Genomic DNA, 22,915 nt, shown 5'->3' with positions numbered 1-22,915 from the left:
TTCTGTCCCGTCGTCATGGATACTCGTGTGGAAACAGCGGGTTAGATGCGCTGAGGCGCTGCTCACTGCATTTACAGGTGAGGCCAAACCAAAGTACCTGCAGTTCCTCTAGTGGCCACATGAGGCGGCAGTGAGTCAGTCCCCATAAACTCTCACAGTACAGTCGAGTTTTCAGCTGATCGTTTCACTCGGTGTGCTTGTGTGCGCTGGCCTTCGGTGAACATTCTGCTCGCCGTGCTCTGACACACCTTTGTGTTGCTGAGCGACTGGGATGGGTGGGATTAGAAATGAGTCTGTCAGAGGGACGCCTCAGGTTAGAGAGGCGAGGCTGACCTGGTCTGGACAAAGGAGGAGAAGAGGGAGACCTCAGAGCTCTCTGGGTGTCATCCAGAGCAGGATAGGCTGGTTATGGAGGCAGGTGGTCCGGCGTGGTTACCTCTGAGGTCACTGAAGGAAGAAGTGCTGAATGTGGCTGTGCTGAAGTCGTGACTGAGTGATTGTGTCAGCTCAGAGTTTCCTAGATTACCCAAGAAAAACACCGCAGAAAGTCCGGTGTGCCCTCAAGCAAGGGTGTTGTGCCATCACAGTTGGTGCACCTCAGCAGCATCAGACAGACGGGCCTGCAGCTGGTTGGGTGAAGGTGTCTTTTGGACCAGCCTTTTCCTCCGTCGTGGCTCAGAAATGACACTACAGCACCAAACTGCATCTGTCATCGCTCCAGGAGAGTGACACGCCACGACATCCAGACCTCACTTTCCTGTAACGTAACAGTAACATCGAAGACTTCCTGTAAACCAGAGGACACCACGGTTAGAGAGGTTTGCTCCACAGATGAACTTAACAGTGTCGGTGCTTGAGTCGAGTCCCGCTCTGTGCATTGTTTCCTCGATCAAAGATGGACGAAGGCTTGTGATGTCACTTTCTGGGTTTTGAGGCCTCAGCGTCACCATTTTGGCTGCTAACCTGTTCACCCGCTGTTGGCAAGCTAGCCCTTGCATGGTACCTGCTGAGTAGCACACTGAATAAATGCCTAGCATGAAATATTAGTTCTCAAATAATTTAAAAAAGGCTCAACAGCACAAACACGCTGCAGAGGCCCAGGGAGTCCTGCTAGCAGCCTGTCAGTCACAGAGGCCACGCCCCCTAGCTTTGAGGAACAGGCTGTCTGTAAAATCCGTCACCGCCGGAGCCTCGAGTGGCGCCGGAGGAACTGCAGTGTAATGTGCACTATTCTTACTCAGCCTCCAAACTGAGCTAAAGAAAGAAAAACTAGAAGTGCTTTGTTTGTCTTCACAAGACAAAAATGATCAAAATCAATATTGTTGTGAATGTTTTCTATAAAATCTCATAAACGAGTGTTTCCTGTTCTGCACTGACTCGTCCTGTGTCTGAACACTGAGAGTTTCTTACTTTGCAGTGAAAGTCAGTTTATTGATTATTCCCGATGTAAGTGAACGCAGCACTGATGAGTTATCTGAAAACATCACCGTCCTGTAAGATCTTTCTGCCTCATTTTCACCTCTTTGGCCACAAAACACTTGAATCGAACCTCTTCCCATTTCTTTGATGAAAACAGACTTAAATGAACTGCGCTGAACTCCGAACACTTCGTGTCCTTCATCGTTCGTCCTTCACACGATCTCTGCACCTTCAGGAGGCCCCAGACGACCTGTCGTCGGGTTCATTTGCTCCAGCCTTAGGTTTCAGTTTCCTCGCAACATTCTGTGGCCGCTGTGTTGAAACATTCGCTGTCTCAACGCTGAGCGAGTTGCACCACCAGGCGAAAGTTTAGAAAGAATAAAGGCGCAACTTAAGTTTGGATGAAGAAATGAGCTTCTTAGAATAACGAGCAGCACAGGTGGAGCCGGGGTTTCTGCAACTTCCTGGGTTTATTTAGTGGACAGGTTCTCTGAAACGAGACGAAGAAACCACCGAGCTGCTCAACGATGAGTAATCAGTGAGTCACGTTCTTCATACACCACCACACAGTCACCTGACAGCTCCAGCTGTGACCTGACCGATGTATGATGAGATGTATATAACTTTATATATGCAGGAATATCGGTGTGTGTACTTTAAGAGCTTTTACTCTGAAAATATTCACAGGATCAAGGTGAAATGTGACGTTTGTGTACTGAAATAAGTCAGCTGGTTCACAGGAGGTTTTTCTTGCTCGTTTTCTTGTCAAACATTTCTTTTTTCCAGAAAAGCTGGAAAACTGTTAACGCTTCTGTATTCTGGCAGCTCGGCTCGAGCTCCTGAAGCCCACCAGGCCTGACTCCACGTGGGTCGGTAGCTGCATCTCGAGGATAACCATCTCCCGTCCTGCTGGGATCACAGGGAAAGCTCGGACATTCAGGCTCAGACGTCTGGGCACCTCAGGTGTTGTGGGCGTGTCCTAGTGGCAGCTGGCTCTAGAACGCCTCAGTGGAGGAGGTGGTGGGAGGCGGAGGTGTGGTTGGATGGAGTTGAAGTATGCCAGAGGGAATGAAGCGCTGTTATTGTTTTACCTAGAGACAGCAGTCCGGCCGTTTTATCGTATTTGCTGCTTCCAGGTGTCAATTTTAAACTAAAACCGAACAAACTTCTTCACGTTCTCGAGGAACACTCGACCCTCGTCAGACGGGAACATCTGCCTCCTCGGGCTGCTGGACAATAAAACCCACAGAGAGTAAAACCAAAGTCTGGTTGTTACGCACCAACTCCAATAGGTCGGTACAAGTGTTGTAGCAGATAAGAGCTTTTTTGGGCTGTTCCTCAAAGAAACCAATGTCTCCAAGCCATACAACAATGTGGGGGAGAAAGGTTGTGCCAAAGAAAAACACCAAAAAGACAAAAACCAGAACTAAGCTGAGGTTTACTCTAAGAGGAAAACAAAAGAAAAGAAAGTGCTACTCCTCAACTCACAAAATAAACTCAAACATTACATGCATGAAATGTGCAGGGTCCCCCCCCACAAACCTTACACAACAAATGAAAAGATCCAGGGCAGCTCAGCACATGTGCCACATGATCCTTAGCAGCGAGGAGCAGAGAGCCACCTCTAGCCACAGGTGAGTTCCTTTTATAAGGGCCTCCTCCCTCTGGAGCTGGAGATTCCCAAATTGTCACCAGCCTGCAGTCTGTGCATGTAGGAAATGGCAAGCAAAAGGAGGGGGGGTCGCAGACAGCTTCAGATACTTAACACTGCTTTTAGTTTCCTGAAATTCGTTTTGACTCACATGCTGCCGTCTGCCTACGTCCAGAGAAACACTGATGTTCACAGTGACGTTCAGCTGTGCAGGAAAAGCTGGAGAAATGAACGGGAGGAATTCGTCCGGCGCTCCCACTGAAAGGTGACTGCATGTTGGATTTCATGACCTATCTGCCCCCAGTGACAGATGCCCCCCTCCCTGAGCCTGGTTCTGCTGGTGCTTTCTTCCTGTTTCTTCCTGGAAATATTAAGAAATAAAACTGTTGCACAGCACTGTGTATGCAGTAACTCAGCAGAGATATGAGAAAAATGTAATAAATAAAACGTTATAGAAACAGGACATTAAGAACATCAAACGTGAAAGAGAGAAAAGAGAAAAACGTGTCATATCTCTGAGGAGGTTCCCACACCTGCGGCTCCTCTCGGAGTGTCTTATGCTGAAACGTTCCACACTCAGACACCCACCCACCCCCTCCAATTACCACCCACTCACCGACCGGTTCAAGGTTAATTTTGACAAATAAATCCGAGCCTCACTCCGCGTGATAACTGATCCACGTGACTCGGATTCATTTTAAATCACCAATAATTAATCATTTCTGTGTGTGTGTGTGTGTGTGTGTGTGGGTGGTTTCATACCGGCTTCACCCCCACCCTTTTAACCAGCCTCCACCCTGGAGGTTGGTTAAACTGTTAAAAATGACTTTTTGACCTGTAATCCGTCACGAACAGGTCAAACGTGAGTGATGTGGAGTCCTTTTGGTCCAGAAACAGCTCCGGTCACAAACTGTTTTATGTGTTTTTGATGAGAGCTCAGACGGAGAGAGCAGCAGGAACATCACAGCTCCACAAACACGCTGTCAGTGATCGAAGCGTGGGTACAATTACGCAGAATCATAGAGAACTTCAGAACTTTATATGTGCCTCCGTCATATTTCTACATCACCACCGTGTGTTAATACAAGTAATACAGTTAAAGATGTTCCACGTAAAACACGCAGAAACATCGGAAACTCTCTGGCACGACCCCGGCATTTTTACGCGCGATCAGCTGTAGATCCGCTCGTGAACAGCGGGAGGTTGCCGTGTTGCGACACGAAGTGGGTGTAAACGATTCCCAAAATGAGCACCTCACGCGCTCTCCCTGCCTCTCATTCATTAAGGAAGCTCAGAGCTGTGAGGCTGAGCGCGCGGAGCCGGACGCAAAGGTGAGTCTGAGTTCGCTTCAGTCCGTGGCTTTTTACGCAGAGAGGATGAGGAGTTTGCACGAGTGTCTGCATCAGTGCGAGCGGCTGATTGGTGACTTCACCGCCCATCCTGTCTCACCCTGAGACCCCCTGCGTCCTGGTAAAGGACCCCGAGCCGCTGTTTTGTTTTTTTGTCACTAGCCCGGTCTCTCTGACGGGTTTGCGCTGCTCGGAATCTTTGGCTCAGTTAGAACTAGTCAGACTTGTTTCACGTTGCCTTCGGGCGCAGCCGGAATCTGATCATTGCTGTTATTCTTCATATCGACCTCTCCGCAGGGTCACCGCACAGTCTCAGGAACCTGTCAGCGCGATGATGCAGGCAGTTTAACTTGTTTCAAAATAAAAGTGTAAAGGAATCAGAAATTTTTACGTCACTAATGAGGTGTCACCTGAAAAATATGGGGCGTGGTTTCAGAATTGACAGGTGTGGAGAGCAGTGAAGCTTGCAGGTTTACCTGGGAGCTGGTTTGTTTGTTTGTTTGTTTGTTTGTTTGTTTGTTTGTTTGTTTGTTTGTTTGTTTGTTATGTGATCTCAGAGGCTACTCCACCCAAAAACCCTAATCCACAGGAGGTCACGGGTGTCACAACCTGATCCCTGCTCTAGTGTAACTCGGTGCTCTGCACGGGTTTTTAAATTTACTCAATTACTGGATGCTGTAAGAGAAAGAGGCAGGAAGCAAATAAAGAACCACAAAACCATCAGCCAGTCACAGGACAGCAACTCTGAGCGTTCAGACACGTAGACTCGGCCTGCTGAAGTTCACCCCGCGCATCAGAGTGTGGAAGGAAGTGACTTTGAACGTGATGTGGTTGTCGGCTCTGAGTCTGTGGGGTTCACAGAGAATCGTAGGTCAAAGGTCAGTACAACAGGATATGCAGAGGACACGTCTGCAGCACCTGTGTGACGCTCTCATGTCAACACGGCCAAAAGACTCCCTCACCTTGCTGAAGTGAAGGAGCGAATTCAAACCATTCTGGAAACAGGCGTCCATCAAGACCAGACAAGCTCTATAAAGAGCTGATTATAAAACACTAACATAATAAAAACAGACAAAAATACCCCAATAAACTAAAACAATGTTACTGAATGAAGGAAAATCTGCTGTGGCTTTAAAGTCATCACTAAAACTGTCAACTTCCTGCATTTAAAACTGTTTCATTATCATTTAGTAACTATTAGAGTGAAATAAAAACTTTCTGCGACATGTGAAAGCTGACTGCAAGTGTTGCATCATCAATATTCCCAGTTTTTCAAAAAAAGGTAAAATCCTGCTGTCATCAGACGCAGTCATGCATTTGTCTCTTCATTGTCCAGTTTCACTTCAGAAAACTGTTTTATTTTGGTCACAGTGTCACGCCGTTGGATTTCGGGAGTCCTTTTGCTGACTCTGAGGACGTGAAGTGGAAGCAGCTTTTCAGGTTCCTTTAAACTCGCCTCTCGTAACTCCAGTTACGGCTCCCAGCTGTTCTCAGGTGTGCTCTGTTGACACTTCAGGTAGTAACACGGGACATATGACGTTTACTCCGGGCCTATGTTTGCATTTGGACCTGTTGTTATTCATGTCCACGTCAAGTCGACTGCAGGATGTGAAGAAAAATCTTGTTCCTCTTTCGTGTGCTCCTCGCTGCACCTTCCTTTCTGTGTGCTTTGAATTCTGCATCTAACAGCATTTAAAGCTTCGAGATGTTTGCTCAAAGGCACGTTTAATCGTTGCTTTACGGCGCTCACTTTGTTTCCCTGCGTGAAAACCTGAGTTTACGCCGAGGACGCATCAGCACAGCAGGTCAACAGTAATTCTTACTTTTATAAATATATTTTAGCTCTACTAAAGATGCTTTGCAGCTTTTTCTGTTAAAGCTTTTTCATTTCAGTGGGTAAAATCTGACACTGTCAGGTCCACGTGGTGATGGGTCGTGACCTCAGCCTTACCCTAACCCTGACTATAACAGTAAAGCTCACTGGATGTTATGAGGTCTCTGAGCAATGTAACACTAACCCTTATGAGTCAGTGTGATTACTTTGTCTGCTGATTTCCAACACTTGGGAGAAAATGTTTTAAAAAGGATACGATGTATGTTTTCTAACAGCAAAGTGTTCGGTTTATTAATAATGACTTCTGAGGGTTATCACAGTGCGCAAAATTTTACTTTTGTGACTTTTACTGTAAAATTGTAAGTGGTTGCAGGCAGCTGCTGTGAAATCGATTGCTGATACCTTTGAGGGAACAACACATTTTCCCCTGGTGACAGGATCACTGAGGCTCATGCTTGGTGAAAGAGATAAAGGTGTTACATTAAAAATCATGAGCTAACCTCCGAGCGCAGTAAACCTGGAAAAAGTGCGATGCAAACAGAAACAGTTGGCTGTTAAATGAAAAGCTGTGTCTAACTGCTGAAACGAAAACGCTTCAACAGGTGCAACTTTTTGCATCACAGCTGGAGTTTTCCATCCAAATTGTGGAGCGACTCTATGGTTACGCCGTAACCTTGGTTCTCTGAATAAAAGACTATCTCTCTACTCGGGAAGAGAGAGTCTCGATATGATAGAGAACACAGCAAGCTGACAGCAACCGAAGCAACTGCAACAAGGTTTTTACTGCAGCACCACTTCTGAGGCCAATTCTGCCTAGCAACAGCTAGCAAACCACAGCAGAATGCACACTGTCCACATTAGCACGAGGTTGCCGTCTGGTTCTAAACTGAAACAGCTTTTTTGGGCATATTTACATAATTAACTTCAGCGTTCGTGTTCGTTGCTGTGTATCACATCTGTTAAATAAAATAAACATAATCTGCCTGTGACATGACACCCGTGGAGCTGCTAATGAAGAGTTAGCATGCTAGCTTTAATCTTTACAGATCATTCAGGCAACATGTTTCAGCAATGGAGTTTATTTTAATGATGATTTGATTCATCTGCAAGCTTCTTCATGCAGCTGAAGTATCAAAATTTCAACTTGCTCCTTAGTAAGTAGAAATTTACACATATTTTAGGTGCTGCATGGCAACAAGCGTCCACTTGATTAGTTGATCGTGAGTGTGGTAAAAATACTTTTTCCCCCCAGTGTTTTAATTTCTCTAAATAAATCCGTACTTTCCCGTTTTGTATGAACCACAGAATAAGACCGGTCGGGTTTCACGAACAATCATTGTGGTTATGGCGCAGCTCAAATAAATGCAGACCACTGACGCTATAAACTCGCGGGCACGTGAGATGCTGTGACGCTGACTCTGGGAAAATTAGTCTGCAAATCAAAAATCATTGATTGATTTTTCTAAAACTTGTCAGGGCAACAACGGGGTGACGTCTCAGAAGACGCCATATTATCTTACTTTTAATTCTTTAATTTTATCTGAGTCTTATTGTCCTCTTTTTCTGATAATTTAACCCTGTCAGCTTCATTCATCGTCTTTTGACCTGTTTTCATCCAGATGAGCAACACACAAGCAAACGGCGAGTCCAACGTTCAGATAACCAAGAAAGCCAAAATGAGCGGCGACACCACCGCCCTGCACCTGGACGGCATCCCTCCGGACACGCTCAGTAAGGTACGTGTCACCTGGTTGGTATGTATGATATTTTTGTGGTAGAGACAGTATTCGATAGATAACTAGCAAAAAGCCGACCCACATTGCCAGGCCTGCAGCACATGTTCGTCTCATTTATGTTTAAAACACAGAAGTCTGTTTAAATTTATCATGTTGTTGTTTTTTATATTCTTTATATCACTTTATAAAGTCACACGCTATAAACACCAAACACATAAATCATGAATACATATTTTATCGTTTTTCTTTGCAAGCTAGATATTTATTTTATACCACAAAATAATAATTACAGGCACTTTTAGCTTTGCTGTCTCATGAATATTTATTTAAACATGTGACCACACATCCCACTGCACAACAATGTACATGTAGCGTACATGTCAGCATTCATTTAGAGATTAGTTACTAGAATCTGAGTGTTGAATAGAGCTTGATAATCCTGGTCTGGTCAATTATTTAGTACATTTGATTGTGATTTAGTCGCACGTCTAAGACGAGTTTGGGATGATGCACATGCACATATACACTACGATCAACATATTAGGGTCCAGTGAACACAGGATACATGTCTTATTTCTGCATGTTGGCATGCTAATTAATGAGAACACAGCATTAAAAAGTCCCTGTGCAGATACAATATCAATTAAATGTATTTTATTGGTTATTAACAGTAATTATAAAATACCTTTTAAAGTAAATATCACTTTAAAGGTTCCTGCATGTTTGCTCAGTCTGCCACAGTCTAACGTTATGGTTTTAGCCTCTTATTGCACTGATCAGAAGGGAAAATCCAGAAGCTTTAATCACATGATGATGATGTCTTTATCTTTGCAGATAACTTGTCAGAAACAAAGAATTTAACACTTTAAATGTGCTGAGCAAAGCTACCAAAGTTTATTGAGAATTCATCAGAAACTTCAGGCTAGCTTAAGTCACGGGGATTCTTCTTTCGGTGAGAAATGATCCAGATGTTGTCTTACACATTGCCACAGCTGCTAGCATTGCTCAGTGAGGTTCAGCATCAGGCTCCAGGGCTGGAAAATGAAGCCAGCGCTCTCAGGACCACTCAAAGACTCGTACAGCCTGGTACCAAGTATCTTGCACATTGAAGAAAGGAGAGTCCATAAAGTATGTGTGTATAAATATCTGTGTTTGTTTACAGCAGTGGAAAAAATGAAAATGGGCATAAAGTCACATGAAAAACCAGCATTCTCCCTGAGTGACCAACAGCAATATAATAATCTTCACACAAAAGCACCAAACACTCGTTACACAGACATAAACAGAGCAGGTGAATATTTAAAGCACGCAAAGAACAGGAAGTAGCTGCGAGCTGCCGCAAACTGTTAGTGAGTGAATTCCTGACAGAGGTCAGGAAAAAACAGGAACAAAGGATCATATTTTTCATTTGTCAGATTCATGGTCAGTCATTGGTTTACTAACTTAAATCATGACTTTATGTATTTCATCATTTTTAAAGTGACAACTTCCAGTTTTTCAGCTGCAACTTCATGAATAAGAAATCGGAGCCAAACCTCCTTATTTCCACGAAACCGTGACAAGCAGCACGATCGCATCGATTTCTATGACATCCAGGGAGTTTGTTTTTTAAGGGCGAGGCTCTGATGACTCCCAAGATGATCGCCAAAGACTGTCACCAAGACCAAAGGTTTCAGCAACCTTCGGTTTACTGGTCCATGTCCATGATGCTGACAACAATAAGCAAAACAAACCAAACGTGACTAAACTAAGACTAAAAACACCGGTTTGTTCCAGGATGAAATCAGTCAGCCAGTAAAGCTGAAATTGATCCTCTAAAGTATCTGTGCCAGAAGAAAAATCAGAGTGTTCACCAGATGAAGAGTTAAAAGTATCCGAGAATATTGGAAATAGTATTTCGGGACCATAACGGACATCTAAGGAAAAAGTTGAAGTTCACAGTCAGAAAAGACGGAAATGAAGGAAACTGTGAGACCGCAGCAAAAATGTGACTGAAAATCTGAGGGAATTTCTCAGAATCGTTACTCAGTTCAATTCAGTTTTATTTATATAGCGCCAAATCACAACAACAGTCACCTCGGGGCGCTTTGTATTGTAAGGGTGAGAGAAAACCCACTGAGCGAGCGCTTTGGTGACAGCGGGAAGGAAAAACTCCCTTTTAACAGGAAGAAACCTCCAGCAGAACCAGGCTCAGGGAGGGGCGGAAGACATGACTGAAAAGAAGAGAGCCAGAGATTATTAACAACTAATAATTAAATGCAGACTGGTGTCTAGAACAAACACTCAGTGCATTATGGGAAGCCTAAAGGAGCGCCCTGATGGGGTGATGTGGTGCCACGAAGTCTTAAAGATAAGATGGAGAGAAGAGGAAGACCTCCGGGAAGACTTAAATTCTCAGACAGAAAATACAGACATGAGAGAAACTCTGAGACCAGCGCCACAGAAAAAATATGGCTCCAACGTTAAACATGAACTAAGAGCGAAGTCATGAACACATCCACCCTCGGGTTGTTAACTCACGACGATGTCTCCAAGTCGAGGATTTCATCTTCCAGGAATGCGTTCCTTGTTGCTTACTTTGTTCTGCATAAATCAGCTTTGTTTTTGCAGATGTGTTTTATCAGTAATCATCAGAACGACCACGGCTCCACCTCTGGAGCTGGATAAAGGAGTGCTGCAGTTCCTCCAGCGTCCATGTGAGGCTCCAGCAGTCAGTCTCAACCTTTTGTCAGAGATAAACACGTCTACATGTAGCTGCTCGCCTTCATCGCTTATGATGTTTGGGGCATTTTTAATAGATTCTCTGACTAATATTACTGTTTCAGACCATTCTGAAGTCTGTGCTTCAGTTTCAGTGAGTAAAATTCACACATTTATGAGTCTGTTACTTGGACTCCAACGTTTCATCCACACTTTTGGCTTCAAAAGGCCTCCGTGGCAGCAAGCAGGTCTCACTGCCGTGTCTCACTGAAGCTTCAAAGTATGCAGAACTGCCCAGAACATGTATGCGCTCTACATACATACACAGCACAAAGGCTGTTACACAGACACGTAGGCTCTATGTGAGGGAATAGAAAGGCAGCGAGAAAATCAGCAAAGCAAAAACGTATAACTGACTCTGTACAGTAGCACGGAGCAGCTGTACCCGAGCCACACGATGGATCAAACACACGAATTGCTGAGTGAAAATGTGTTTGACTCAGTCATCGTGCTGGTGGCTTGGCTTCTCCGCTTCCTCTGAGCGCTGAAGTTCCTCAACTGCCACAAGAGTGGCAGCCGAACCCAGATCGCCCTGAGCCATTTTACGACAGGAAACACCTTCCTGACTCGCTGTGCAGCTACAGTGCCAGCGACTGGTTTCTTCTTCTTCTTCACTTCCTCTGGATCAGCTGTGAGCAGCCAGTGTTGATACTACAGAAGAAATATTAAGCTAGGAGGTGTCCGGTTACTTTTGAACCACAGTGGTCTGGATGCTGTGCTTTAACAGGATAATATCTCCCCCACACTTCCCCTTAAATTCACCTGCTCAAACCAGCACCTTTATTCTCCATTATTTTATTTCAAGTTTATTTTAAATTGAATGAAGCACATAAAACTTTAGTTTCACTTCCAAATGTTGAATGTCCTCCCGGCTAAACGTGTACCTGTCCGTCTTGATGGAGGAATGAAGTCAGCCTCGCCTGCTGGGAGGGAGGAACCCAGAGACGAGCGTGTGGAGGCACGAGGAGGAGCGAGGACAGTGGAGGAGAGAAAACTCGCTCCTGGAAAAGTACTGCAGCTGAGTCAGAGACAAAGAGGAGGCAGACACGTTTGTATCCCTGCCTCACGGCAGCATCTGATCCTGGGACAAAGTTTAACTCCAACCACAGCTGCTGTTTAGGTTGATATCAGGTTCATTTCTGACTGCGAATCAATAATTTAACCACTGATAATAGTTTGATACAGCAGAGTTGCTGAGCTCTAAATGTAAAGTCAAACTTCCACACAGATTACTTTAAAAGCTTCTTAAAGTAAGGACGGAGCTGCAGCGGCAGGGCTGTTCAAACTTGTTTACCGTAAAGAACATGTGTGACGGTGGGAGGAAAAAAGGCAACCTGCCAAAGAAGTCCTACAACATGAGACCTGGAAGCACACACACATTTCACAACACTGGCTGCCAGGGCGTGTTCGCAGCAGCTTACAGGCCTTCATCAGGCTTTGTGATGGTGACACGAACCTGAATGCAAAACAAACGTGTTTACGTGAAATCAGAGGCAGGAAGAGGCTGGGCTGACACAGCGAGTAATGATCCTCTGGAGATGGCAGCAACAATTCAGCCTTGCTGTTTTCCCGGCTTCCTTCAGAGCTGGAAAATCACTGCACAGCTCTTCAGACCGTGTCCACGTTACTGTGCAGGTACCTGAGCGCAGGTGTGAAAGGTCAGAGGTGAAAAGCAGCTTCGGATTCAGGGCAGAATTATCTGCTTGGACAGGTTTGTCAGAACCGTAACAAAACATCGTGTAAATAAAGTTTATTACAACTTCTTTCCTTTACAGCACCAACTTCCTCCATCTCACCCTGTTCTTTACTACACCCACGAGTCTTCCCGGAGGTCTTCCTCTTCTCTCCATCTTATCTTTAAGACTTCGTGGCACCACATCACCCCATCAGGGCGCTCCTTTAGGCTTCCCATAATGCACTGAGTGTTTGTTCTAGACACCAGTCTGCATTTAATTATTAGTTGTTAATAATCTCTGGCTCTCTTCTTTTCAGTCATGTCTTCCGCCCCTCCCTGAGCCTGGTTCTGCTGGAGGTTTCTTCCTGTTAAAAGGGAGTTTTTCCTTCCCGCTGTCACCAAAGTGCTCGCTCAGTGGGTTTTCTCTCACCCTTACAATACAAAGCGCCCCGAGGTGACTGTTGTTGTACAAATAAATCATGTTTCTGAGAAATCCCTCAAATTTTCAAAGTAAAAACTTTCGGTTGGTTTTAGAATTTAAACTTTGATTCTGCTGATTTCAACAGACAACATCCGGCAGAAGCAACAATCCCTGTGCAACTTCTCCAGAAGTTACTCCGTTTAATTTAATTTAATCTTGTGAAATCAGCTTCAAAGTGTGTCAACTTTCAACTTTCACAAGAGATCAAATGAAACAGATCCTGTTACAGTGCGACGGGTCAGTGAATAATAATCATCAGTTATCTGTAAAGTATTTAAACCGCAGCGTTTCATTTATAAAGCTCTGTTGGAAACAAGAACAGGGCGACCACAGAGACACAACAGAGTCGTGCAGGTTAAACAGCGAGGGGGCACAGAGTAACGAGCTGTAACTTTGGGTGGAAGGCCTGTTTTAAATGTCTTAAGCGTGATCAGCTCGGAGTTTGTGTCCCGTCTGTGGAACAAGTCAGGTGATCCGGAGAGAACGAAAACCGGACACAAAGGTTAGACTCCAAACAAATAAAAGCTCTTCAGTTCGTAGATGAGCGATGAGCTCGCTGCCTGCGTCAGCTGTGTTTTGTGCCGCCTGTAGGCGAGCAGGCTTCAGTGCAGTAATGGAGCCGTCGAAAGCACATTCAAAACGATGTAAACGGAGTCAGCAGCATCACAGACAACAGAATCAAATCTGACTCAGAGTTTCTGTGTCCAGTTGTTTAAAAGACGCCTGAAGGACATTCGTCTCTTCTTCGAATGTAAAGCCAGTCTATGGATCTCACCGTGAATCTAAAACGCTGTGTCGCTGAGCGCAGTTACAGCCTTCTTTATCTCGTTTGCTCGTCCGTGTCAGCCTGACTTCCAGCCTGATGCTGTTAGAGACAAAACTCCAGCCCGTTCTGTCTCCGAGCACAGACGGATTCACAGAGCAGCAGCTGAGTCACAACATGTGATCAGAAATGAGTAAAGATTGATTTTCAGGCTCAGCCGTGGGTTTGATGTGCTGAACGTATCTGCAGAAGCGTTTAAATGTTGTTTTTGTATTTTAAGCCTCACCACACGCTGCAGGGAGTGAATGAGGTCACTACGAGCAGCTGAAGCTTCCTCTGAAGAGCTGGTCCTCCTTCAGAGAGGGTGAGGAGCTCAGTCATTAGAGTGGAGTCTGACTCAGACCTGAACCCCTCCTTGGTGAGGTGTTTCAGGCATGTCCAGCAGGAGGAGATCTCAGGGCAGAGTTCCTGCCTCTCTGCTGAACACCTCGGCGTCTCCCAGAGGAGCAGCCGGAGGTCAGCACGCCTGCTGAGCCCGCTGCCCCCGGGCAGACGTCCTCTGCACCGGGCGGTGCTTTTCTCTGCTGAACACTGCTTCAAACGGTCGTGTGTTCTTCTGCAGATTTTGAGGAAATGTCGCCATCTTGTGGTTAAATGACACAGTTGCCTTGTTTGGGTTTCTCTGGAGGGCACCGATGTGCGGGCGGTGTCGACGCCCTGAACACCTTTCTGTCTTTATGCTGTTCACGTGACACGGCCTCCCTCTGCAGGTGGAGAAGTACCTGCAGCCTTTCCAGCTGTCCCCGGAGACGCTGCAGGAGGTTTCGGCTCGGCTCAGGAAGGATCTGCTCCGAGGTTTAGGGAAGCACTCGCACCACAAGGCGCCCGTCAAGATGCTGCCCACCTTTGTCAGGGCCACGCCTGATGGGACGGGTAAGGACATTTTCAGATAAAAGCCAAACTTTGAATCTTCCCATAAAAACCAGAACTGTGTGGTTTACCCTCCAGCTGCTTTCTACACATGCTTACACCTGGAGCTACAGGCCAGATGTGTCCTAATGATTAAGCTCTGTGACTCTTTCTCTTAAAATTAAGACATTTGTGACTTTACGTGTGAGGAGAATGACTTTAATTTCAGTCTCTATTTAACATGGAGCCAGTGAAGAGAAGCCAGTATGAGAGAACGATGATATCTTATAGTTCCTGTTTGTACTCCTGCTGCTGTGTTTGTTTATTATCCTGATACTAAAGCTTTACAGTCGTCCAGCTTAGAAGTAATAAATGCATGAACTAGTTTCTGAGCATCACTCTGAGACAGGGTCTTTCTAATTTTAGATATTGTGCAGATAAAGAAAGCAGTCCTGCATATTTGTGTTTTGTGCACACTGGGACAAAGCTGACTCCCCACTGGCACGTGCTGTGATTGGATGTTGAAGGCTTCAGCCGTCTTCACGTGGCTACAGTAGAGGAACCCTGGACAGCTGCTGATGAATCTAAGCAGTTAAAGCTTAAACGGCTGTGGGAGGGTTTTCAGTGATTCGCAGGTGGAACAGTTGGTGGCCGGGAGTTGAACAGGGTCTGATAGCATGTCTGCACCAGCACTGCAGCAACGATGAAAACACTCAGAGTAATTCACAACTTCCTCCACTTTAGATTGTCAGAGACCTTTGCAGGGAAATAAAAGGGCGGTATTATAATTATTAAAGTTATAATTACGTTTTAAAGATGGCTTCCTGTAACTAAATCTTCATCATGCGGTCGGCAGAGAAAGGCGACTTCCTGGCGTTGGATCTGGGAGGAACAAACTTCCGTGTGCTTCACGTCCGTGTGGAGGAGGAGGCGCAGAAGGTTCTGAAGATGGACAGTCAGATCTGCGCCATCCCACAGGAAATGATGCTGGGAACCGGAGAACAGGTGACACAAATGCACACTGAAGGAAAACGAAGCAAACGGAAACATGCGAATCCCCAAAATTCACGTGTGTCTCTGTACAGCTGTTCGACCACATCGCCACCTGTCTTGGGGATTTCCTCGAGTCTCATAACCTGAAGGGTCAAACTCTTCCTCTGGGCTTCACCTTCTCCTTCCCCTGTGAACAGCTGGAAATCGACAAGGTCTCCCACACACACACACACACACACACACACACACACACAACAGTGACCTGTGTGTTTCGGCTGTTTGAGGAGACATCAGCCTGTAGCTGTTAGGCTGTTCGTGGTTTTAAAGGTGGTTTAGATGAGTTTTTAGAAGGAAAAGAAAATGATCAGAAATAACCACAGACAGAAAACTTTCACTAAAGTGCAGAAAACATAAACAAAGAGACAAAACCTTAAAAAAAACTACCACAGAGATCCAAGACGACTGACCCTTAGACACCCCGGACTCTCCCCGGGTTTCTGTGCCTCCTCCTACAGTCCAAACATTCCTGAAAGCAGATTTTCCTTCTGAGGTGAACTCGGTGTCAGTCCTCGCGTTCACACCGATGTCACTGATAGATTCTGTAAATTGTGTTTTTCTGCACAGAGCATCCTGATCCGCTGGACCAAAGGCTTCAACTGCTCCGGGGTGGAGGGGAAAGACGTGGTCCAGTTACTGAAAGAGGCCATTCACAGGAGAGGGGTCGGTCCACAAACACTCCCAGAAATCACATTCATGTGTTTCAGCTCTGGCCTGCAGAGCCGTTCTTCCAGCTGCGGCGTTTTAGTGTTTTACCCTTCAGCACAATGTTTCTTTATACACACACACTCAGTGACACTGCACACACTGATTGCTGTTTCAGTTGATGCTAACTCACTCATGATGTTCGAGCATCAGAGTAACTGCAGCTCGTATACAAGCCACGAGTGCAGAGGCAAAGCTACAAAAAAACTGTCATTGTCTAAAGAGACGTGGACTTAACAGTAAGGGATAAACCCAGTAGCACCACGTGCTGATGTGCTGACAGAAAATGTTATGTTAAATTGTTTGTGGGCCTGATATTTGAATCTGCGAGTAATTCTTCCCACTTCACCTCTCTGTGAATGCTGCTGAGGTGCAGATTAAAAGCACCGTGGCACTTTCTCTCTCTGTGTAGGCAGGATATTTGTGAATAGGCGAGATATAAATGCACCTGTCTGCCTGTCTTCTTCTCTGCAGGACTATCATATTGGCTCAGTTGCCATGGTGAACGACACAGTGGGAACGATGATGAGCTGTGGCTACAAGGACCAGAGCTGTGAAATCGGCATGATCATTGGTAACCATAATTTCACTCTGGGATGTCTTTGTCTGTGTTGGTCTTTTATGTTTGCCGTTATTGCGCTTTAATCAGCCATGCTGTTGTGCTTTATAAATAGATAAACCTCACATCTGTCTGACTGAGCTGTGTTTGCCTGCACGCCCCGAACACACTGACAAGATGATGAGTAGTCGGTTTATTGAGGTCATAAATAAATTACTGAATGGATAAAACATCCACAACAAAGACATAAAAGCAGCTATATAGATACACAAAACAACCACAAAGAGACGCAAAGCAGAAGAAAATGACCCCTAAAGAGCCACAGTCACAAGAAGGCAAGAAGTACACAAACATGAAAACATGAAAGTCTTTTTATACAGGATGGACTCAGCCTCCTGTAAAAAGTTTCCTGACAAGGTTTTTCTTCTCAGTCACTATTTTTGAGTCTTACTGAAGACAAAATGATCTAAATGATGGTCCCCAAAGAAAATACCAGGCTTACATTGAAAGCTACTGTTTACGCATCTACGTTATAGTATTATAAAGTAGATGTTATTTGTAGTACTGTAGTAGCAGCAGGTTTTAGACACAGGAATATGTGATGTTAGAGTACAGTGGGGGGAAAAGTATTTAGTCAGCCACCGATTGTGCAAGTTCCCCCACTTAAAATGATGACAGAGGTCAGTAATTTGCACCAGAGGTACACTTCAACTGTGAGAGACAGAATGTGAAAAAAAAATCCATGAATCCACATGGTAGGATTTGTAAAGAATTTATTCGTAAATCAGGGTGGAAAATAAGTATTTGGTCACCTCAAACAAGGAAAATCTCTGGCTCTCACAGACCTGTAACGTCTTCTGTAAGAAGCTTTTCTGTCCCCCACTCGTTACCTGTATGAATGGCACCTGTTTGAACTCATCATCTGTATAAAAGACACCTGTCCACAGCCTCAAACAGTCAGACTCCAAACTCCGCCATGGCCAAGACCAAAGAGCTTTGGAAGGACACCAGGAAAAGTATTGTAGACCTGCACCAGACTGGGAAGAGTGAATCTACAATAGGCAAGCAGCTTGGTGTGAAAAAATCAACTGTGGGAGCAATCATCAGAAAATGGAAGACATACAAGACCACTGATAATCTCCCTCGATCTGGGGCTCCACGCAAGATCTCATCCCGTGGGGTCAAAATGATCATGAGAACGGTGAGCAAAGATCCCAGAACCACACGGGGGGACCTGGTGAATGACCTGCAGAGAGCTGGGACCAAAGTAACAAAGGTCACCATCAGTAACACACTACAACGGCAGGGAATCAAATCCCGCAGTGCCAGACGTGTTCCGCTGCTGAAGCCAGTGCATGTCCAGGCCTGTCTGAAGTTTGCCAGAGAGCACATGGATGATACAGCAGAGGATTGGGAGAATGTCATGTGGTCAGATGAAACCAAAGTAGAACTTTTTGGTATAAACTCAACTCGTCGTGTTTGGAGGAAGAAGAATACTGAGTTGCATCCCAAGAACACCATACCTACTGTGAAGCATGGGGGTGGAAACATCATGCTATGGGGCTGTTTTTCTGCCAAGGGGACAGGACGACTGATCCGTGTTAAGGACAGAATGAATGGGGCCATGTATCGTGAGATTTTGAGCCAAAACCTCCTTCCATCAGTGAGAACTTTGAAGATGAAACTAGGCTGGGTCTTCCAACATGACAATGATCCGAAACACACCGCCCGGGCAACAAAGGAGTGGCTCCGTAAGAAGCATTTGAAAGTCCTGGAGTGGCCTAGCCAGTCTCCAGACCTCAACCCCATAGAAAATCTGTGGCGGGAGTTGAAAGTCCGTGTTGCTCGGCGACAGCCCCAAAACATCACTGCTCTCGAGAAGATCTGCATGGAGGAATGGGCCAAAATACCAGCTACTGTGTGTGCAAACCTGGTAAAGACCTATAGTAAACGTTTGACCTCTGTTATTGCCAACAAAGGTTATGTTACAAAGTATTGAGTTGTATTTTTGTTATTGACCAAATACTTATTTTCCACCCTGATTTACCAATAAATTCTTTACAAATCCTACCATGTGGATTCATGGATTTTTTTTTCACATTCTGTCTCTCACAGTTGAAGTGTACCTCTGGTGCAAATTACTGACCTCTGTCATCATTTTAAGTGGGGGAACTTGCACAATCGGTGGCTGACTAAATACTTTTTTGCCCCACTGTATGATTTGTGCTTTGGTTATGATGCTTCTTGGCTCAGAATCCCGGACAAGCCCCCAAATTTACTCAAACAACAGAGAATGATGTCACAGGAGCTGCTGTCTGAGCCAGATGTTGTCTGAATGACAAGTGACATCTGCCCATAGGTGAAGGAGTCACAGAACGGTGTGGCCCACGAGTGTACATATTTGCCATATTTGGGCCAAACGTTCATTGCTATATCTGGAGGGCTTCCTCCAAGACCTAGATTAAAATATCAGAAAATTATATTTTAATTTTATGACATTTTGGGGTCAATTTGGAGTTGCGAATAATTCCCTTTTATTATGATTTTGACTCTTCTAAGCTGCTAAATGCTTCGCGGTTTAAATGGTAAATGGCCTGTATTTGTATAGCGCTTTACTAGTCCCTAAGGACCCCAAAGCGCTTTACACAACCAGTCATCCACACATTCACACACTGGTGATGGCAGCATTGTAGCCACAGCCACCCTGGGGCGCACTGACAGATCTAAACAACATTGTCCTGCAGGTACGGGAACCAACGCCTGCTACATGGAGGAAATAAAGAATGTGAAGCGTATTGAGGGCGAGGACGGACGGATGTGCATCAACACGGAGTGGGGCGGCTTTGGGGATGATGGATGCTTGGATGACATCCTGACTGAGTTCGACGTGGAGGTGGACAAGACCTCCATCAACCCCGGCGTGCACATGTATGTTTCACAACTATTCAGAATCATAACACACCTCTCCCGTTCATGTGATCAGCTTCAGATAAGTCTTTGACACAACTTCTATACAATAATTTTTTGCCACAGCAGAAGTTAGAAACTGATAGCTAATGTTTGTGAGAGTTTCTGTCCTAATTATGTGCGTTCTCCTGTAGCTTTGAGAAGATGATCAGCGGCATGTATTTGGGAGAAATCGTTCGACTGGTGCTGGTGAAGATGACCAAGGACAAGCTGCTGTTTAAAGGACAGATATCGGAGGCATTGGGCACCTGTGGACTGTTTGAGACCAAGTTTATCTCTGAGATTGAGGAGTGAGTCTTTTGCCTTTTCCTTGTTTCCAGCAGTCTCTCCTGGTCTTCATTATCTAACCACTTTGTCTGGTGCTCAGGCCGGACAGCGGTTTGGAGAACGCCAAGAAGATTCTGACTGAGTTGGGTCTGGATTGGAGTCTGGTCGACGCCTCTGTGGTGCGCCTGGTCTGCGACACTATCTCCTCACGCTCGGCCTATCTCTGTGCTGCCGCCCTGGCAACCCTCGTCAACCGCATCCGTAACAACCGCAAACTGGGCCACCTGAAGACCACTGTCGGGGTGGACGGGACAGTGTACAGAAAACACCCCACGTAAGAGGCATTTGGTGATCAGAGCAAAGACATTTGAACATTTCACCAAACTTCAGTTGGTTTGTTGATATTAAGTAACCAGTCTTTTCTAATAGGCATACTTAAATATTGTTTGGAAAGATTGTACAGAGTACACTTTTAATGACTTTAAAAACAAGAACTGAGTGCACTATTCTGTACATTCAGGTTCAGATATATTCATACACTCCCATCAATACTAGGTTAAGTCTTCTTTAGCAAGTTGCACTTTGACCAGACACTTTTAGTAGCCGTCAACAAGCCTCTGCCATAACTCTGGTTGAATATTTGATCACTTTTCTTGCCAGTTTTGGTAGAGTTCATTTAAACTGGTTGGGTTCCTGGCACAGACCCGGCTTTTAAGCATAGTCCGTATTTTCAGTAGGGTTGGGGTCAGGGCTCTGGGAAGGCATTTCCACAAGCTTAATGTTAGCCTGCTTTATTCATCCCGTAAACAGTTCTGATGCGTTTGGGTAAATATATGTACTATGTAAGTAATTCTACATTGTGTATGTCCACCTTTAAAATATAATTAAATTGTAATTTAAAATAAAACTCCATTTAATTTCACGGGAATGATACCTGTAGTCCTAGGCTGTATTATGAAGCACTTGTCCATGTGGGATGCTGCAAATTTCAGTTAAGCTTGAAGGAGGAACTTCTTTCTTGGTGGACACCCTTTCAGTTGATGGACAGTGACGCTGGTGCTTCAGCAGTTTGGTGGTTGTTGGGTTGTTCCTGAACATCCTGACCGGTTTTCCCTCTTCTGAGGGGGACAGTTTGGATCTTGTTTCAGACCCTCAAAGTGGAGACACATTGAGCTGATGATCTCTGAATCTGCGGTTATTTAGAAATGGCTCCAAGAGAACATCCCAACCTAGATTTCCTGAGTTTCACAAACTTTCCCATTTTTCTGAATCGGTCAATCCAGTATCTGCTATCAAATCCTTTTTATTCTGGCAAAGAGAAACTATATGAATAGGCCTTGACTTAATAGACACTGTAGTACCTTCAGCACCGCGTTTGGGTCTACGCATAGATTTGAGCCTGTAGCTATCATTCTGATCTTGTGTAGATTAGAGAAACCCATTTCTTGTTTTGTTTTTTGCAACTCATTAAACGGTGAAATCTGGCAGTTCTGTCCTTTCAACACCTCCCTCTCTCTTTCCTTCCTTTTCCAGCTTCAGCAGTAAGCTCCAGAAGGCGGTGCGCCTGCTCGCCCCTCAGTGTGACATCACCTTTCTCGTCTCGGAGGACGGCAGCGGGAAGGGCGCTGCCATGGTAACGGCTGTGGCGCAGAGGCTGGCTCACCAGTCCCGACTGCTAGAGGAGAGCGACGGTGAGGACAATGAGGAGGAGGAGGAGGAAGAGGGTCAATAATGTATTTTTGACCAATCTATGCCTCAGTGCAGCTGCAACTGTTCATATCATGTAAAGAGAGGTGGAGGGAATCCTCTGGTATTTTATCATGTTGAGATTTTATTAGAAAAGAAGTAGAAAACATGTTGATCAGAGTATTTAAAGCACAAAAACTTGCACAAGACTCACTGAAAAAGGTATTAAAAAGTAAACGATGCGTCAAAAGGAGAAGATTTAAAGTCATTTTATAGGTCGCTATGGAGATTTTGATCCATTAAAAACGTATTTATTAATAAGGGGCATAGCTTCAGGGGGATTTGTGGTGGCAACAATTCCTAAAAATAAGTGTTGTTATATCACTGCAGCAAGGGGCGTATACTCCAGGGGGGGCAGAGGGGCCCAGATCCCACTATTGCTGGTTAGAGACAGTATTTTCCTCCTCAGTGTGTCACTGTGAGTGTAACTCGGTAATGTTAAATAATAATAATAATAATAATAACCACTGAAAGCTGATGTTCTGATTATATAACAGGATATTTTAAAGTTTAAAAAAATGGACAGTTTACAAACCTTAATGTGTGAAAATGATGTTGATGAAAAACAGGCTAAAGGAACGGAAACAATTCAGAGCTTCCCTGAGAAATGTCGCGCTTTTAAGATTATTTTTATTAACATAAATCTGTGACGGTTGTCAGCACACATGGTGGTACAAGGCAAGAAAGAGTGGAATAAATAATTTGGCTTTTTTAATTTCCTCAATCTCAATAAATAAAAAACACAAGACTAAGAATTATCAGAGAAATGCACCGTTTGCTGCTTGGTGAGATTTCCAGTCATCCTGAACAGCAGTGATCTGTTTGTGTCCAAGTAAAAGATAACAGATGCTTCAGTCTGATGCAGAAAAGAGGGAGAAGAGGATGTTTGTGAAATGTGTTTTTTAAGGTGCCAAAAATCCTCCTGCTCTTTTTTTTTAATGGGGAATAAAGAGTTTATGTACAAACAACCACAGAAGAAGAGCTGCAGCACAATGTGCACTAAAGCCAGTGAATAAATAAAAATGTTAAACCGTCCAATCAGAA

The 22,915-nt window shown here is 44.8% G+C and overlaps 1 protein-coding gene across 4 annotated transcripts; it reads left to right on the top strand.

The window, feature by feature from the left end:
* The first annotated feature begins 63 nt into the window (after window positions 1–63).
* On the top strand, window positions 64–22,915 carry LOC113030120 (hexokinase-2-like). Of its 4 annotated transcripts, XM_026181270.1 has the most exons (12): window positions 4,376–4,401; window positions 5,791–5,913; window positions 7,873–7,989; window positions 14,439–14,601; window positions 15,434–15,582; window positions 15,663–15,782; window positions 16,195–16,290; window positions 16,807–16,906; window positions 19,636–19,819; window positions 19,993–20,148; window positions 20,226–20,459; window positions 21,659–22,915. In XM_026181270.1, the coding sequence occupies exons 3-12, from the start codon at window positions 7,873–7,875 to the stop codon at window positions 21,855–21,857; spliced, it is 1,518 nt and encodes a 505-aa protein (XP_026037055.1). In that variant the 5' UTR covers window positions 4,376–4,401; window positions 5,791–5,913; the 3' UTR covers window positions 21,858–22,915. The 4 variants fall into 4 exon arrangements, with proteins under 4 accessions (XP_026037056.1, XP_026037052.1, XP_026037055.1 ...); XM_026181271.1 differs by lacking the exons at window positions 4,376–4,401; window positions 5,791–5,913 and adding an exon at window positions 64–1,957; XM_026181267.1 differs by lacking the exon at window positions 5,791–5,913 and having other exon boundaries at window positions 4,348–4,401.

The sequence above is a fragment of the Astatotilapia calliptera genome, chromosome 10 (genome assembly GCF_900246225.1).
Source record: "Astatotilapia calliptera chromosome 10, fAstCal1.2, whole genome shotgun sequence".
Classification (NCBI taxonomy): Eukaryota; Metazoa; Chordata; class Actinopteri; order Cichliformes; family Cichlidae; genus Astatotilapia; species Astatotilapia calliptera.
The sequence above is the reverse complement of the archived record's forward strand: the minus strand, read 5'-3'. Positions and strand labels throughout refer to the sequence as shown.